Source organism: Prunus dulcis, chromosome 7 (genome assembly GCF_902201215.1).
Source record: "Prunus dulcis chromosome 7, ALMONDv2, whole genome shotgun sequence".
NCBI lineage: Eukaryota > Viridiplantae > Streptophyta > Magnoliopsida > Rosales > Rosaceae > Prunus > Prunus dulcis.
In genome coordinates this window covers 13,315,285-13,334,098 of record NC_047656.1, presented here as the reverse complement: position 1 = coordinate 13,334,098, position 18,814 = coordinate 13,315,285, and the positions used below count along the sequence as shown (strand labels likewise).

The window sequence follows — 18,814 nt, the reverse complement described above, 5'->3', positions numbered from 1 at the left end:
AACCAATTAATGATTTTGATAGCAATTAAAATTCTCACGCAAGAGTTAGGCAGTTATGTTGATTTGGGAGTTTAGATTTTATTTTGTAATATGAATTTTTCCTCTTCTCTGGATCCAATTAAAGCTTTGCAATTTAACATTCCACTTGAGTTTGTGGAAGAGACAATAAGCAATAGCAACTAACAATCTGGAGTCTGATGCTGGTCTGCATTAGTTACAACTCCACACTTTAATCATTACAAAAATAAGCCCGATGTAAAAAACTCGCAACTAACTTTATGTAAATACAATGAAAATTGTTATTAGCACTTCAAAATAGTCATATTGCACTCCTTACACGACCAGTATTTAGTAATGATTCGAAATTTACAAGATATGAATCTATGACAAGACTAGACTTCAAGCAACTAACTCTATATAATGCTTCACTTTGCTTGATAAAATTGCCAATTTCCTATTCAAACATTCTAAGCAAAATGCTTTCCTTGTCTGCAAAAAGCTTGCTTGCCTTTTCTCCATGCCAACCAATTAATGTGGACATCCTAAATATAAATAGATTCCAATAACCCCAGAATTGGAAGTCCATGTCTTCTCTGCATCATTTTATTTCTGCACAAAGGAAGCATCTGATCCCAACCCTTCTTTTTCCCTCCACTCAAAACCCATCCTTGGAATCACTTTAGCTTGTGTGCTACTCAAAATCTAAGCCTTTCTTGGCATTATCTATCTCCACCTCCTTCCATATCCTCTCATTTGGAAACATGTATATTCAAAGATTGTATCATATTATCCATAACAATATTTATCTTCAATTTTTATATAACTTTGTGTTAAACCACACGCACTCATCAAGGAAGAAGAATCTGAAACGGATTCTTCTTAATCACAATAGTTGATTTGCTCTCCAAATATTTTGTATTTACTGCCATTCAAGACTTTTCTCATTTATATCTTTATTGTGCAATTATAAATATTGTAATGTTTACACGAAGGAATACAACTTGGATTTAAACTCTTACACTTTTATCTTGTTTGGTATGTTAAGTTGTCTACCCGTCAAACTCTTACACTTTGTCTTTATTGTGCATTAAAATAAGAGTGCGTCTTATTAACAATCTAACGACATAGCATCTTACAGAGTCCAGTAGGAGAACATTTCCACACTATAGTAATAGTACAATACATTTTACTTTTTCGGTTACATTAATAGTACAGTAAATTCATATAGTTTCAGCAAAGCTAATCTCATTAGTTTTGAACCACTTCATGACCTAAAACTTGAATTATGCAGTGGAGTTCTTGAACAACATCCTTCATGGCTGGCCTATCCCCCTTCTTTTCCCTCAGACAGGCAAGTCCGAGCTCTAAGAAAAGCTTTATGCTTGCCAATATATTCCCTGCAGGCTCCTTGCTAAACAGCCGCTGATCCACAACTTCCATAATTGCACCATTGCTGGCTCTTACACTCACATAAATGGCTAAATTCACGTCGTCCTGATCACGCGAGAAATCAATGGCTTTCTGTGATGTTAAAAGCTCAAGCAACACAACCCCATAACTATAAACATCACTCTTATCAGTTAACTGGTAGTTGCGATAATATTCGGGGTCTAAGTACCCTAATGTTCCTTGAGCACATGTTGAGACATGGCTCAACCCTGGACAAGCCAACCTGGAGAGCCCGAAATCTGCAACTTTGGCGTTGAAATCGTCATCAAGTAGTATATTAGTTGACTTGACATCTCTATGGTAGATGGGAGTATGAGCAGCAGAGTGTAAATAAGTCAATGCTTCAGCTGTTTGTAAGGCAATTCTGAGCCTAGTTTTCCAGTCAAGAAAGGTGGAAAATTTACCATGTAAATGGTCACTGAGTGTCCCATTTGATATGTACTCATAGAGCATCAATGGCTGCGCAGCTTCCACACAATAACCCAAGAGTCTGACCAGATTTTTGTGGTTGACTTGGGAAAGTATCCCAACTTCATTTAGTACTTGTTCTGTGCTCTTGATGTTGCCCACTTTAGCTGACTTGACAGCCACCACAGTCCCATCTTCAAGCTCTCCTTTGTAGACTTCTCCAAACCCACCACTCCCTAAAACCCTGTCTTTAGAGAAACCTTTAGTGGCTTTCTTCACATCTTTTAAGTGAAACATTCTAGCTGATTTCCCGTCATTGTTCTTCAACATGTCTTCTCTTGCCTTGTTAAGCTTTTCCTGCTCAGAGAATTTGCAGGACCTTTTCACTGTAATTATCGCTATAACTACAGCCACAAGGAAAAAAGAGATTACCCCTACTGAGACCTTTAAACGCAGACCGGCTTTCGTGTTCCTCTTCTTCCTTGAGCATGTTCCAAGAACATGGTCCCAATAGTAGCCCGTATTGCAAAGGCAGCGAGAGAGGCCATTGGAACCAGTAGGTGAACATTTGGAAGCTTGAGAGCAGTCAAGCTGTGTTCTACAAATTGGTTCAAGTGGAGGAGCCCACTGAATTTCCAATCCCTCTTCCCATTGGTTTGCAGGCTGGTTTATATCCAAATGAAGGATGCTTCTAAAGGCTTTACAACCTGAACTGTGAAGCCGTATTTTGTAGGCTGAAGGCGTCCCACCAGCAACAAAAGTGCAGCAAAGCTTAAGCTTGCCTGCGCACTGAAGTGCTCGGTTTGTGTCAACATGTCCTGAGCTTTCCAAGTAGCGGTGACAAAGGCTAGATGGAGTGCAATTAAGAGGAGAAACCAAGAGCCGTGGAGAGCAGTTAAAGAGGAAGATGGTGTTCGACGAAGTGATGTTGAAAGGAAGTGACTGATTCAACCAGAGGCCCTCACTCAACACCATGTCTTGAGTAACACATTGGCCAGGCAGCCATGGGGATGGTTGTACCAGCATGCGCTGATTCAGAGCCATGATTTGAAGCACAAGATAATAACTTCCATTGAGGGCATCAACATAGAGTTTCTTAGAGGAGGGGTCACAATGGAGAGAGTAGTCGGGGTCGCCACAGTCGGGGTTTGTGCTCAGGGGATATGGGACTTTTATGGAGCCACATTCCGGGCAGGTCTTTTGAGAAGAACAGTAATGATCTACACAAAGAAGGAAGAAGAGATGGCAGAAGAGGAAGCCTGGCATTATTTTTGGCTTAGTGACCATTTTGCATGAACAAAGGGAAGCAATGAAAAGCTTGTGCTGCATATGGGAAGGAAGATGGGGTAAATAAAAGGATACAACAAGAGAATAAAGTGGGTGAAACAAAAACTGGAAAGTCTCTGCAAGAATCTTATGTGAAAAAAATCATAAAACTTTTGGATTTTATAGGACCTGTAGATTCTTCCTTTATTCTCTAGGGACAGCATTTTATGCTGAGACCTCTACTTAAGGAAAGCTACTACCAGAAAAGGCTTCAGTGCAACAAACTAATGATATGCCAACTTTTCTGCTTTCCTTCATGAAGTTAAGCAACAAATCAATAGATTAAGAATAAAATCTATTATAAAAATAAAAGGCAACATAATGGCTCTCCCACCAATGTTCTGCTATCCAACAAGCATACACGTGGATCACAGTCAGATAAGTTAGAGAGATGCATAAGCAGATTAAGCTATGTTCTGCATAAAAAATGAAATAGAAAAGATTTAACATTCATAACAAGAAAATAGGACAACAAGAACATAAGGGCCTGTTTGATAACTATTTCAATTTTATTTTTTAGTTTTCATTTTTTGTGCTAGAGTATAGAGGAAAAAGAGGGAGAATGGAAGTGAGAATGAGAGTAGAGATGGGATTGAGAAGGAAGATGAGAGGAGGGGATGGGCAAAAACTAAAAACTGAAATCTATTTCAAATTGTTTTCACTTTTGTTACTCCTCCCTCTCATCTTCTCTCTCAATCTCATCCTCACTCCCATTCTCACTCTCATTTTTCTCTATACTCTAGCATAAAAAATGAAAACTAAAAACTAAAAATGAAATGGTTATCAAACGGGCCCTAAATGACCCAAAAAATAAGTCATTTTTATAAGCAATCAACGATCTGATCGTTCAATCATTTAATCATCACAGACACATGCATAGAAAACTAATGTCTCAGAACAAAAAAGACAGCTTTATGGTTTCTATGAAGAGAACAGCAAACATATCTTCTTCTTTTTTTCCACAATTTTTGAGCTTCTAATCTCCTCATTTACATTAACAAAAGAACACGACGAGCGGTAGGAAGAGCATCATTGCATTTGCATTAACCTTCAACAATTTTTACAGGAGACCTGCACAAGAGAGTAACAAGATAATTTTCAATTGCTACGTATCTTCCAATATAATTTATAAATATCAAAAGTGGTTAACTAACTTCAGAGAACCCATTACTTACCCAAATGGGCTTTGCTTTATTGCCAGTAGTTCAACATCCAACTGCAGATTAAAAGAAGGTACAAAAACAGTGAAGAGGAATATAGAGCAGGGCCCATGAAAGAAAGATAGCAGAAAAGATTGAAAGAATAAAACGACAATTTGAAAGAAAATAGTGATAGAGATAGATTAGTTCGTATACAAACAAAATTACTAAAGATTCTATACTTGGGATGAAAGAGAATGGCAGAACAAGTCATTATGAATAACATCTGGAGGGAATTTTTAACCACGGATGCGTGAACACTGCAGTTAAGTGTAATATACTTAAGACCATGGAAAAGGCTTAAGAGAGAGAGAGAGATTTGTGGATGAATTCCTTTGAAGGAGATTAAATTATGTTACCTCTATGGTTGCATTTGGAGGGATTTCCTGGACTCCTTTGCTTCCATACGCTAGCTCGGGAGGAACTATTAGCAGTCGCTGCAAAATAAATAATTTAGATGAAAAAGGAACCCAAAAGGGTACATATCAATGCTGACCCCCAAAAAAGAAGAAGTTGTTATTCAGTTGTTTAAGTGGTCTCAGTCCAATGAAGAGAAGATCAGAGACTTCGACCTGTTATTCTGTTATCATAAAGAACAAAATATCTCCAAATATTAAAAGAACTATCATTCTGTAAGAATCATAAAATTTCTAGTCTACAGTTTCAGAGGATCAAAGGAATATATATCAGATGCTTGAGACTCAAAATTATTTGTAGTCTCTACATAAATCCATCCAGATTCCAGAACACTGTTCCACTCAAGGCTTACTACAAAACACCATAAAAATAAACTCCAATTTTCTTCTTCAAATTGTAAACACAAGTTATGCAGCAACAGTGCTTCAAGATATAACAAATAAATTTTATTCCAAAACACTGATCTCACCTGGCCTCCAACCTTCATGCCTTTTACACCAAGATCTAACCCTTTAAGGACTGATCCCCTCTCAGATTGGCCAACGTCAAATCCGTATGGCTGCAGCATCCAAGCATACATATAACAACTATAAGATATAAGAAACACTTACATGTGACACAGTATGGCGAGTGCAGATAGCATAGTCTATTTTCCTTATTAACATGAACCATAAGTACACAGTTCAAGATAAAACTAAATGTTTGGTAAACTAAGATGTCAAAATCTCCAAAAATTGCTCGCTGGAAATAATTAAAAATTGGAAGTAATCTGCACAACGAATAATTTAGGAATTCATTTCAGAAATTATGAGCAGGGATCAATGAGAAACAGTTAACTGGTAATTCATCATAGGAAAGATGGCATGTTAAGAGTCTCAGCACTTTAACTGAAAAAAATATAACTGTTTGTGCATATTTACTAAGCAGAAAAGTGTTGATATATGGTCTAGATAGGTATTCCAGAAGCTATATTATGTAATCATAAAATTGGTTGGTTCCTTTGATTGTAATATAGAAGGAAACTGAAGGTGTCCGCTTCTATCTATATGCATTTGAAATTACTGTCGAAATGACCTATAATACTGCGTATACATGTGAATAGCAGCACCAGTCTAATCTTACCGTTCCTCCTCCAACACCAAGTCCTTGTCTACTTGTCATAAAAGTGATACCCTTCCACTTCGCAACATAATGAACCTGCAAAAATATTGACATTTTTAATGCTTAGTTTTGGAAAATTTAACTATGTATTCTCAATATTGAAATTTAACTTGATCACAACCCATACTGCAACCCGGGATCCTGTCACTGCCGCAGCTCCACTCCCAACCTTCAAGTCATAGTACCTGAGGAGTGAGGAACAATTCCATCAGTACATAATTCTTGGCATAGGAAAAGATATGAACCTTCCACAGGTCAAATCAATAAACAGCATATTGCATCGTAAAATAGGTATGAGTTTATTGTTATACTTTGTATATTATTATTTCAGACGCAGAGCTTTAAAAACTCTAGAAAATTACATTCTAAGCTTGACAAGAAATTTTTTGAAGTGCATTTATCTACATGTAGCATGCCATCAACATGAAAGCTCCAATGAAATGCCACGTTTATGGTTTAATGTACCATGAAAGATTATAAAAGGAGAGAGGGAAAGCATAACAGGTGAGCAGAGAGTTTATAAGTAACGATAGTTTACTAACTTCAGACCATTGGGAAGGGTTGTAAATTCACTCTCAGGTATTTTCGCTCCTCTTAGCTGCAGAAAATAAATGAATGTCACAAATTTTGAATGCAAAGACTATTTAAAAAAATAATATTTCTTGTTTTTTTCTTCTTAAAATTTAATTTCGTAGCAGAAATAATCACCAAAGTATAATCTCGAAGATAAAAGAACAAAAGCAAAAAAATATTTTGATACTCACAGCTCTCCTACTTGTGCTAACAGCTTCAGCCACATCACACACATACAAGCCAGCAGCTGATTCATTTCAAAAAGATGAAGAGGTCAATAAATAAGCCTGTGTATACAGCAATTGTGCTTTCATGGTAGGAATGAAACATCATATGAAGATATGAAAAGAACAGAGACAATTATGAGAAACGAAAATAGACAAAACCCACTAGAATTATCTAAATTTCCACAGGGACAGATTTCCCAGACCTAATTTATTAAAATTATGCCAATTCAATGTCAAGAAGTTCTTTTTCTTTCAACAAGATGAAACCAAAATTTTTATTTATTTAATTTTTACACTTATGCGTTCAGATTAAAGAAAAGGAGTTAAACGTAGGGAAAACCTGAGGTTAAAAGAGAACCAATCAAAGCCCTCCTTCCCTCATAGTGTAATGACTGGTTGGTTGGTTTTGCAGCATAATCTGAGGAGGGCAATGAGCATTGACATGGTAAGACATGTGAGTTCCTCTTGAGGAGTCTCTTGCCTGTGAATTCAAATAAAATTGCTTGAGTCTCAATGAACCCCAAAAGACAAGCCGAGAGAGAGAGAGAGAGAGAGAGAGAGAGATTACTAGTAATGGGTTCTGGGAAGGGAGGCCTGTGGAGCAGAGTTGGATTGTGTTGGTGATATGGAAGAAGGAGGAGTTCCATGGTGCAATAATGGTTAATAACACTTAAGACCGACCGTTCAAGAATCAATGCTTTAGTTGGTTTAGTTTTTGTAAGAGAGAGGATAGCACTTTGTATTTCATCCACAGCTTTATTGTCTCAAAATCACCAGGTGCTGCCAAATGGATGGAGTTCATCATTATAGTATCCAAATTCACAAAGACTGGGCTCCATCAAACTTTGGGCTCGAGCGCCCCCCTTTTTATTTTAGTTTTTTGAATTTTCAGAAACAAAAAAATTGTGAGAATTTGGAACTTTTTTTAGTTTTCAGACATAAATGCTTTAAATATACAAGATATGTTATTTATATATTTATAATTCGTGCATGCCATGTCTTATAGCTTAAAGGGTCATATTCATATCAAGAAAACTTCATACAAATGCTTTGGTTATTTAGATTTATAGTGAAAGCAACTGTCAGAAAGATTGGTTCCATATGATTTACAAAGTCATCAGTCCCCCAGTAGGGTTACATGTGATTTTGAAGCTTAGCATTTTCATAGCCTTTCTCAACCATTAAAGGAGAAATTGGCCTTCTATGAGACATCTTACATGTGAATTTAATATCTGAATAGCAAGAGATGTAATATACAGATATGTATGTGTTCAAGCACTAAAGCAAGACCTCCTTGCAATGTGATGTGCCTCTGCATCAGCTGAAACAGAATGCCTTCCAAAACACTTGACTTCTTCATGCCTTTCTTTCTCACCCAATCTTCTTCCTTTTGCCTTGTCACTGCCTTCCACCAATCTTCTAAGCCTTTGAAATAGCTTTTGCCTTTTCGAACAAGCCTGATCGCCGCTCACAATTCCAAAGCAAGGCTCATTATGCTCCAAAACCATGCTAGCTAACCCATAATCTGCAATTTCTCCGCTTCCTTCAAAATCTGTTGCCAAATTATTGTTCTTCTCCTGATCTTGCTGCTCTTCTTGTGCTTGATTCCTCATCAACTCGTGCCTTAACGCATTGCTCCACTGCAAGTAAACCAGTTCCTTCAGTTCAGCTGCACGATCCTTCTGCAGCTGCTCTATTTCCTTTTTGAGGACTTCAATTTTGATCCCTTCTCCTCCAATCTGCAGTATGTGATACCTCAAAGCGGTTAGACTGTCAATCTGGAAGGAACAAAAATAGATACCACATTTTCCTTTCTGACAAGGCACCTAATAGCTTCTAATTTTCTTACCTCTTCGGTGCATGTTTGTTGATCATATGAATGAATACATACATTAGCATATGTTATTGATTTAAAGTGGTGTCACCTTGGAGATTGAGGAAGCTGATTTTTCTGCCAATTCAAGCTTTTCCAGGAGCACATTTTTCTCATCCTGCACTTGGTCCAAAACCACTCTCAGCTCCCCAACTTCATCTTCCAATTTCTTGATAACCTTTGTCCTTGTTTCTAGTACATCATATATCCTCAAAACTTCTGCTTCCCAAGCTTCAAGCTTCAAATCTTGTTTTTGCATTATTCGAGATTGCCAACTTGCTTTCCTCAAAAGCTTCTTTACCTTTCTCTGAAGAAATCCATTTTCTGATTTCCAATACTCAAGTTGCTCCAAAATCCTCAAATATTCTACTACCAACTTCTGAAGCCTTTGGCTCTCAGCCTCCATGGATGAAAATTCTCTGTTGAAAAACTCAACATGAGCCATTTCCAATAACAACATATTCCTCAGCTCCACAACAACAGATTTTTTCTCTTTCAAGTCACAGTAGTGGATAAATTGCATCTCCAACTCAGATTCTCTGTTTTGAAGATCATCAAGTCCGATTCTTAGGAACGAAATCTCTTCCTCCAATTCGTGTTTATTATATCCAATCTCCAAACTTTCTGCTAAATTCATGACATTTGCATCCATGATAATTGGTTCATGATCTTCCATGGAAAACACACATGTAGAACTGAAACTATGAAAGCTATCCCCATCTCTAAGCACCTGATCATCAGCTTCTGATAAAGACTCTTTAGGATTCAAGCTTCTTTTAGCCATAAGCTTTGCACAGATGAAACCAACCACAGACAAAGCTAAAGGAATCCCAGTTTTAAGCAGCATAGGCTTTATGATGACCTCTACCTTCGATGTTGAGCTCTCCATCTTACAAATCAAACTCAAAACCCAATATGGAATTACAAGGGAAACTTGGTTTTCTTGAATGTAAAGACTTTTTTTTATCCTGATGGTGGTCAAATAATGCAAGTTTTATTATAAAGCTGTTTAGGATTCTTTGCCTTTGTCTTTTGTTTTAGCTTTCCTCACGGAGAGGTGTAGAGGTCTCTGTTGCCTTTATATTACACTATCAGAGAGGCCGAGAGCCCTTTTGTGTCACTTTCATTTCATTTTGTACTTGGTGCTGTTTGGAATCTAATTACTTTTTTTTTTTTTTTTTCAAATCAAACTCTATTTGATTGTATTATTCTAAGAATTTCACACGTGCTTAATATGTCCTTATAGAGGTCTCTTTGGCCGTTCTTGAGGCCCCTCAAGCAAGCACTGCTCAGACTCCCCTCAAATATAGAAAATCGAACAAACGCAGATGGGATGGCACTACAGTGGAAAAGCAAGTCAAACTCTCATCTTCCTCCTCAAGTGCATCCAGATTTCATTGACGCAACTCAATATAATACGCCCCTCCCTCTCTATGGCAAATGCTAAAAAGAAACAAAAAAAAAAAGTAGAAAATATGGACAACATTTCTATAGAATTGAAAAATACAAAGTTTATCTTAAGGAGCCTTTTTTTTAGGAACCTCACAAGAGTCAACAAAATACTGTTGACATATAAGCTTTGTATTTCACCTAATTATACACACATCATCATGATGCAACATAATTTACCTTTTCTGATTTTCCTCCTCCTGTTTTTTTGTCCTCTCATAAATAGTTTTATATTCATATTGAGCACTCTTGCTTTTGTTTTGTCAAAGCTATGAGTCTTGTTTGATAAATCATACAAAATACTTTTTTGTACAATAAAAAACCATCTAAAATGTGAATTTTGAGCATAATAACTGCTCTAATTGTTGGGAAAATCTCATTTGATGATGGAATTCTTGTCATTAGCTAGTCAAATAATCTGATAGTGAAATTATTAAAATTTTGGTAAGGCCTTTTGAAAAAAAAATTATTATCTTTTAAAAAAATTTATCCAAAAACAAATTGCAGTAAAAATTACAAATTGAGTTTATTATTTAGACCGATGTCTACCATTGGATTTAATCCAACGTTAACTGACCAAGACACTCCCTGATCTCCGTGAACCACGTGAAGGGACTGTTTATGTAAATAATAAATATGACTAATGAAGCGCGAATCGCAGACACAATGTCTGCAAAATTGCGGGACCCACAGCCACAAACAAAAGGTTGAAGTGAATATTTGTCTCGTCTCACCTAAAAGTCGGTCAAAAACTGCATACTCCAGATCGTAGTCTAACCTGCGACTGCGTCACAGACCAATAGCCATCTACCTTTCCTGTACGTGTCATTTTCTCATTGGCCCTTCGGTAGAGCTAAACGGTGAGTCTGCGTGACTAAAAGTAGAAAGTAAAAGCAAAACCCAGAAAACCTCCGACTCCCTTCCTCTCAAAAACTGCCGCCATTTCCAACCAATCAACCAATGGAGGCCCTCCGTGTCAGCCCAGCCCATTCCCCACTTCTCCGGTCACAACGCCTCCAGTCTCACCTCCCCAATGGGCCCCAGAAGCTCAGCACCCGCCGTCCGATCAAGCCCTTCGTTTCCGCAACGCTTTCCCGACCGACCGCCGATGTTTCCGCCGAACCCTCCACCTCCTCTGCTTCCTTCGAGACCAGAACGACGCCGTCTCCGCCTCCCCACCGGGTATCAGCCGATTCGCTCCAGTACCCGCCCGGCTTCCTCGGAGCCGTACCCGACCGTACTGCCACCGACGGAAACGACAACGGGAACATTGTCGACGCCATGGAATACTTGACGAACATACTGTCGTCGAAGGTGTATGACGTGGCCATCGAATCGCCGTTAGAATTGGCTACGAAGCTGTCGGAGCGATTGGGAGTGAGAGTTTGGATGAAAAGAGAGGACTTGCAGCCTGTAAGTGTTGTTCCAAGTGTTCATTTGAATAATTTGGATTGGAAAAATTGGGGATTTTCGACTGAAACTTTTTTGTTGAATTTGCAGGTCTTCTCGTTCAAGCTTCGGGGAGCTTACAACATGATGGCAAAGCTTCCAAGGGAGCAACTGGATCGAGGGGTTATTTGCTCCTCAGCTGGAAACCATGCCCAAGGAGTTGCCTTGGCTGCTAAGAAGTTGAATTGCAGTGCTGTGATTGCAATGCCTGTAACCACCCCAGAAATTAAGGTACATTTTTTTTTTTCCATTTTGGAGCTTAATTTCACAATTCTAATTTGTGGGTTTGGCTTATTGAATGTTGTGGAATTGTGTATTGCTTGTTTGCAGTGGAAATCTGTTGAGAGATTGGGCGCCACGGTTGTTCTTATAGGGGATTCATATGATGAGGCTCAAACTTATGCTAAGAAGCGGGCTCAAGAGGAGGGAAGGAGCTTCATACCTCCTTTTGATCACCCAGATGTTATTATCGGACAAGGAACGGTTGGGATGGAAATTATGCGTCAAACGAAGGGCCCATTGCATGCAATTTTTGTTCCTGTTGGAGGTGGTGGTCTCATAGCTGGTATTGCTGCATATGTAAAGAGGGTTTCTCCGAAGGTTTGTATGGTTTTGGTGTTTTTCATCTTTTGAATGGATTACTGGGCAAGTGACTTGTTCAAATTTGTGCGCTTTCTTCATGGAAAGATTTAATTTTGCCTTTCCTTTTTTCGTTAAAAAAAGGCCTTCAATTTAGCATCACATAATGTATTGTGATATCTCTTGTACAGGTAAAGATTATTGGTGTGGAGCCCTCTGATGCAAATGCAATGGCATTGTCGCTGCATCATGGTCAGAGAATAATGTTGGACCAGGTTGGAGGTTTTGCAGATGGTGTGGCTGTGAAAGAGGTTGGCGAAGAAACCTTCCGCTTATGCAAGGACATGGTAGATGGTGTAGTTCTTGTTAGCCGTGATGCTATATGTGGCTCAATAAAGGTGAAAACTTCTTTCCAGTCTTGAAACTTGCATGGGTGAGTTTCTTTTGCTTATCATGCATTCTTAGGTAGTAGACTTCTTAAACAAAACTTCTGTTCACATTTTCATGTTCTAGAATTTAACCTACTTCTATCTTTGTAACCTACATATGTTCCCTGTCTTTTTTGGTGTAAAAATTAACATATTCATTTGCATATGTGTAAATTGAATAACTACCAGCCAAAGTTCTTAGTTAGCAGTTAGAAAGTATGTGGACGAAGGAATTGGGAATTTGCTCGAGGACTTCGAATGAAGATAATCAATCTGTTTTTGGATGAGTTGTTTCTGGTGGACATTATGTAACATATATGAAAGAAGACAATGAAGTGGAGTGAATGTTCAAATTAAAATTGTCCCAGATACATATAGTAACAACCTTGGATTTCCTTGAAGCAAGTTTACCGTGGCTGGCATTATTGCAAGGCTTTTTTCTGCTCAGGGGTCTACTTTGTTGCTTGTCCTTATGTCTCAGAGCGAGCCCTTTTTCTGTATATATATTCTATTTTCATCCTTTGAACTTTGATGTCATACTAAGGTTGTCTGCTCTGTGGTCTACTTATGACATCGGAGAGATATGTGTTATTAATGAATTCATTTATGTTCAGGAGTAACCTCTTTTCTGTGTTTGGCTATTTGTAACAGTAATAAGTTCAAATGCAATTTGGGTGCTAGTTTATCTCATTGAGAAAGGACGGCCAACACTGTAACTTATCTTTAATAGTTTTGAGATTTTAGACTTCACAAGCTTAGTGTTTGTTTTGCAGGATATGTTTGAAGAGACTAGGAGCATTTTAGAACCAGCAGGCGCTCTTGCTCTTGCTGGAGCTGAAGCTTACTGCAAGTATTATGGTCTTAAAGGAGAAAATGTTGTTGCAATAACCAGTGGGGCAAATATGAACTTTGATAAACTGAGAGTGGTGACTGAACTTGCTAATGTTGGTCGGCAACAAGAGGCTGTACTCGCAACTATTATGCCAGAGGAGCCTGGGAGCTTTAAACATTATTGTGAACTGGTATGCTAATGGTGCCTTGGTCAACTGTTTTTTTCTTTTTCCCTTTCCAGCTGAAATGTTCTTCATGGTGTGAACTGAATCACTTTGGTTGACAGGTGGGCCCAATGAATATCAGTGAATTTAAATACAGATATAATTCTGATAAACAGGCTGTAGTATTGTACAGGTAACCACTAGTCATCTTTTAGGTTTTACTGACATTATTTTTCCCAAATTTGCTGCCAATTTCTTTTGTGTGGTTAAGATGGGTTTACTTATGGCTGTTTTGTTTCCCATAAACAAAAGCTTTTTTACTTGGGATTAGTAATACATAGAACTTTTTTTAGATATTTCTTTATCCTTTTATATCATGTGCAGTGTTGGTGTGCACACAGCTTCTGAACTTAAAGAAATGCAAGAGCGCCTGGAGTCTTGTCGACTCAAGACTTACAATCTCACAAAAAGTGACTTGGTTAAAGATCACTTGCGCTACTTGGTAATTCTGCTAGTTACAATCGTGTTCTCTCTCTCTCTCTCTCTCTCTCACACACACACACACACACACACACACACACACATTAATTCATTTTTGTTTAGTTTGTTGCATCTTGGTCCTAAGTTTACTTTGTTGTGGATCTCTTTCAGATGGGGGGCAGATCAAATGTTCAAAACGAGGTTCTTTGTCACTTTGTCTTCCCAGAAAGACCTGGTGCTCTGATGAAGTTCTTGGACGCTTTCAGTCCACGTTGGAATATTAGTTTGTTCCACTACCGTGGACAGGTCGTAATTCAACATCTTTTTGTTTGTTTGAATTTTAATAAACAAAATCTGATGGTATACTTGTTTTTCCTATGCAATAGGGTGAAACTGGGGCAAATGTGTTGGTTGGAATCCAAGTTGCCAGGGGCGATATTGATGAATTTCAAGCTCGTGCGGGTTCTCTTGGATATGACTATGCAGTGGTGACCGACAACGACGAGTTCAATCTTTTAATGCATTGAGACTTTCACATTGCTATGAAGGGGAAGCTTGTGCCTCCAGATGACGTTTTAATGAGCATAGAAGGGAGACACTGTCTTATATGTTTGATAGTTTATTCTTGTATCTTTCAAGTTTAAGAGAAGTATGTATTGAAGGGGAAAGTACGATATTTTAATTGTCTGTATTATAAGAACATTGTTCATGGGTGTCAACCCAGGTCTTGTTTTGTCCAATCGAGTGGGTATTGGTGTTGACCCCGTAAGGTCTACTATGTTTTGAATGAGAAAAGCGGTGTTCATGACTCACTAGCAAGTAGAAAAAAAGAGTATTGAAGGCAATAAGAGAATGTGATTTTACTATTGGAAGGAAGTTGAGCATTTCATTGTCTTCTCTTTTAGCTTGAAATCTCCTTAATATTTATCTTTTGACTTTGGTAAAACTATTTTGGTAGAATTATTGTTCTGTTTTACTATAAGCTCAATCCTATTCTCTTTTCATTTTTATTTTTGTGCGAGTAATACTGTGAAAAACAAAGACGTGAGATTGCTGCCCCATATACCTTGCAAAGGCTGAAACCAGTTCATATTGGGTACACAATACAACTCTCTTCCTGATAGCCTAAATTATGCCATTACGTCTATTGCGGCGAGGCTGAACAAGCAAGAGAATTGTCCTCAATGATGGTAAAAATAAGTTTTTTCTTTTGCGAAGAACTCAACCAGAGATAAAATAAGTTAGTGAACTATGCGAATTTTATGGCAATACTTTGTGGTTCCTATCAAATAGTGGTATTTTGAGAATTTTCTTTACCATTTTATTAGGGGTGTGCAAGATCCAATTGACCGATCCAATTTTAATTGGTTTTCAATGATTTGGCAAATTGGATTGGATCTCTTACTTCCAATACCGACATGATTGGATCGGATGATGGATTTGCTTGTTCAAATCCAATCCAGTTCAATTAGTTTCATGCTTGTTTTGCTAATGTACATAATTGTAATTAAGAAAGTTTTGCACATTTTAAGTCATTTGATGGAGTTATGTTTAGTGCATTATAGAATTAAATAAATTTCTCTAGCATTTCATTTCTATTTTACATTTACTTATATTAAGATGTTTGATTATATTTAACATGACGATAAATATTTCACTATTATCTTTTTTCATAATGAAAATTGATCATTCAATCCAATCCAATATCAATTACATTAGATCGAATTGGATTGAAAAAATTCATAATCCAATATATATTGGCTCGGATACGAATTGATTTGAACCCATGCACACCCCTATATTTTATGGCAATCCCTTTATCTATCACTAGGGTTATAAATAATACTAAGTTAAGTATATACTCATTTCTGGCATTAGTATTATAACGAAACACAATAACATAGTTTTTACACCTATAAAATGGTGATTGAAAACACAACTCAGTAGGAACAAAAGTCTTATCAAGGGAAATTTTCACGACTAAACTAGGTGATGCAAAACATATAATTCAACATATTTATTAATTTATGATATGCATGAATGTCATGATAACTCCATCGTTATTACCTTGCTGGAGACTCCCTTAGTTAGACTATCAGCAAGTTGATCCTCGCTTCTCACATATGGGGTGCAAATCACACCTTCTGTCAATTTCTCCTTTATAAAGTGTCTGTCAATCTCAACATGTTTAGTCCTATCATGTTGAATTGGGCTATGAACAATGCTGATGGCTGCCTTATTATCACAACATAGGTTCATAGGATCCTTATACGCAATCTTCAAATCTCTTAGAAAAATCCTCAACCAAAGTAATTCACACACACCATGGGCCTTGGCCCTTGAATTCTGCTTCAGAACCGGACGTAGCAACAACTGACTACTTCGCCATGTCACTAAGTCGCCACCCACAATTGTGCAATACCATGTAGTGGATCTTCGATATGAAATAGAACCAGCCCAATCTACATCTTTGTAGGCTTCAACTCCAAAATGATTAGGTTTGGAAAACAAAAGACCCTTACCAGGTGCTGATTTTAAGTATCTAAGTATTCTTTCAACTGCATGCATGTGAACTTCTCGTGGCTCGTAAGAAGTGCATAAACCGACTAACAACACTCACTGCATAGACTATATATGGTTGTGTATAAGCCAAATAAATTAATTTTCCTACCAATCTCTAATATCTCTCCTTGTCAACATGGGTATCATCCGTCTGTTCACCTAATCTATGATTTTGTTCTATTTGAGTGTCCACAGGCTTGCAAGTTAGCATCCCTATTTCAATTAAAAGATCTAGCACATATTTTCTTTGTGAAACAAAGATTCCCTATTTTGAATGAGCCACTTCAATCCCTTGAAAATATCTCAGGATACCCAAGTCTTTGATTTCAAAATCCTTAGCCAGCTGAATGAATAAAACTAAGATATTTTACCATTTAGTTGAGAAAGATTTATCTAGATATAAGATAGGTTGCAAAAATACATGTATATAGTTGAAGGCAATATTAGAACATTGATTTTGTAACATACTTTTTAATGCTTTATTTTATTTTATTTTAATGATGAGGAGAGGAATTCCCATTAGGCCATAACCCGGCCCGCTTTGCTGATCGACGGCCCATCCAAACGTCCTGCACAACGAGAAAAAACTGTTCATGGGCGGGTCGTCTAAATAGTATAGCCGCGCGGCTATACTCCGGATTTTCTTTTTTATCACAAGAGTATAGCCGCACGGCTTTACTGGGGTCTTTTGTTTAAATTCATTTTTACATAGATACTACAATCTTTTGTTTCTAATTGTTATTTCCCAATTCTTGTTTATCGATAAGAATAGTTTAGATTATTATTCATTACTATTAGGCTATTACTCAAATCTCTATTGTCCTATTTTGAGTATTTACTTTTCCAGAGTTAATTACCCGTATAAAGAATTTAGCATTTTCACGTTTAATACTTATATTGTACACGTATATATGTATTTTTCATGTTTAATACACTTATTTTTTATAAAATTTTCAATAATACACACAAAATTCACAAAATACTCATATATTATTGAATTAAAATATTAAAATACTAATTATTCACTAAGTAAATAATAATTAAAACATAACTATTAAGTAAAGTAATTAAAAAAGAGAAATTTAGATTATGATATTCAATGCGTATAGCCGCGCGGCTATACTTTTTAAAACATTCTACATATGGGGTGTCGCCGAACGACCCTAAACCCGAAATATTATATTTATAGATTAGTATAGCCGCGCGGCTATACTCTCTTTTTATTTATTCATAACTAGTATAGCCGCGTGGCTATACACTGTATTTTTCCATTTTTAAAAGTCTTTTTAGTATAGCCGTACGGCTAGACTCTTTAGACATTGGGCCACACATTCAATAATATATTAATAAAATATTTAAAAGTATTTAAAAACTTAAACAATGAACAAATATAATAAAATAATATTAAAAGAAGGAAAGAAAAATTGAACTCCCCAAATCGCAAAGATTTGAGAGAGAGAGACGAAAAAAAAAAAAAAAAAAACATGAACGAACAACCAGAGAATTGAAGAAGAAGAAAAAAAAAAAACAGAGTAAATCACAAAAGCCAGCGCCACTCCCATCCTCTGAGCCTTGACACTCCACACCCATCCCCGCAGCACCTCTCTCTTTCTCTCTGTCTCACATCTGGGTTGGGTGTGCTCTCTGTCTCAAACCCCCTCCTCTCTCTCTGTCTCAAACAGCCAGCCCCCCTCCTCTCTCTCTCTCTCTCCTATCCAACACATCCCAACACTGGATCTCCCCCTTCACCAGATCCATGGGTGTCTTGATATGTATCTGAAATTTGAATTCGAGCCTTTTAATTTGACTAAAATTTCAAATTCTTGCTAATTGGTTTGATAATACCAGACATTTGTTTTGAAATTTGCATTTTGAATTGTCCATCTTGGCATCTTGAAAGGTGATGTTGCTGCCCTTTTTTCTTTTTTTTCTTTTTGGTAATATTTGCTGCCCAATTTTCATCTCTGCTGAAGTTGGGTAAGTTGAAAATGAAAGCGGCAACTCGAGCGACTCAACTCGCAGTAATCTGGGCGAGGTGAAGTTTGGTTGTGTTGGAGAGGAGAGCGGCGGTGGCGATGGGTTTGGGCTGGATCGGCGGGGTGTCAGTCGGAGGAATTCTTGAATTAAAATATTTAAATACTAATTATTCACTAAGTAAATAATAATTAAAACATAACTATTAATTAAAGTAATTAAAAAAGATAAATTTAGACGATGCTATTCAATGGATATATCCGTG

General features: G+C 37.2%; 4 protein-coding genes across 4 annotated transcripts; 1 reads left to right on the top strand and 3 right to left on the bottom strand.

Annotated features, from left to right (window-relative positions):
* Positions 1 to 1,083: 1,083 nt before the first annotated feature.
* On the bottom strand, positions 1,084 to 3,866 carry LOC117634772 (wall-associated receptor kinase-like 20). The gene is made up of 2 exons (XM_034368985.1): positions 3,313 to 3,866; positions 1,084 to 3,180 (listed from the first exon to the last, which is right to left on the bottom strand). The coding sequence occupies exon 2, from the start codon at positions 3,142 to 3,144 to the stop codon at positions 1,249 to 1,251; it is 1,896 nt and encodes a 631-aa protein (XP_034224876.1). The 5' UTR covers positions 3,145 to 3,180; positions 3,313 to 3,866; the 3' UTR covers positions 1,084 to 1,248.
* Positions 3,867 to 3,942: 76 nt separating this feature from the next.
* On the bottom strand, positions 3,943 to 7,529 carry LOC117634917 (peptidyl-prolyl cis-trans isomerase FKBP16-4, chloroplastic). The gene is made up of 10 exons (XM_034369200.1): positions 7,329 to 7,529; positions 7,101 to 7,241; positions 6,725 to 6,780; positions 6,503 to 6,558; positions 6,088 to 6,145; positions 5,922 to 5,996; positions 5,269 to 5,358; positions 4,742 to 4,819; positions 4,359 to 4,399; positions 3,943 to 4,254 (listed from the first exon to the last, which is right to left on the bottom strand). Exons 1-10 carry the CDS (start codon positions 7,405 to 7,407, stop codon positions 4,227 to 4,229), a joined length of 702 nt encoding a protein of 233 aa, XP_034225091.1. The 5' UTR covers positions 7,408 to 7,529; the 3' UTR covers positions 3,943 to 4,226.
* A 267-nt stretch (positions 7,530 to 7,796) lies between these two features.
* LOC117635409 (protein CHUP1, chloroplastic) lies at positions 7,797 to 9,610 on the bottom strand. The gene is made up of 2 exons (XM_034369736.1): positions 8,674 to 9,610; positions 7,797 to 8,538 (listed from the first exon to the last, which is right to left on the bottom strand). The coding sequence occupies exons 1-2, from the start codon at positions 9,520 to 9,522 to the stop codon at positions 8,032 to 8,034; spliced, it is 1,356 nt and encodes a 451-aa protein (XP_034225627.1). The 5' UTR covers positions 9,523 to 9,610; the 3' UTR covers positions 7,797 to 8,031.
* A 1,371-nt stretch (positions 9,611 to 10,981) lies between these two features.
* LOC117634644 (threonine dehydratase biosynthetic, chloroplastic) lies at positions 10,982 to 14,897 on the top strand. The gene is made up of 9 exons (XM_034368827.1): positions 10,982 to 11,495; positions 11,583 to 11,762; positions 11,862 to 12,131; positions 12,302 to 12,508; positions 13,312 to 13,560; positions 13,656 to 13,726; positions 13,918 to 14,035; positions 14,185 to 14,319; positions 14,400 to 14,897. The coding sequence occupies exons 1-9, from the start codon at positions 11,043 to 11,045 to the stop codon at positions 14,538 to 14,540; spliced, it is 1,824 nt and encodes a 607-aa protein (XP_034224718.1). The 5' UTR covers positions 10,982 to 11,042; the 3' UTR covers positions 14,541 to 14,897.
* Positions 14,898 to 18,814: the final 3,917 nt, after the last annotated feature.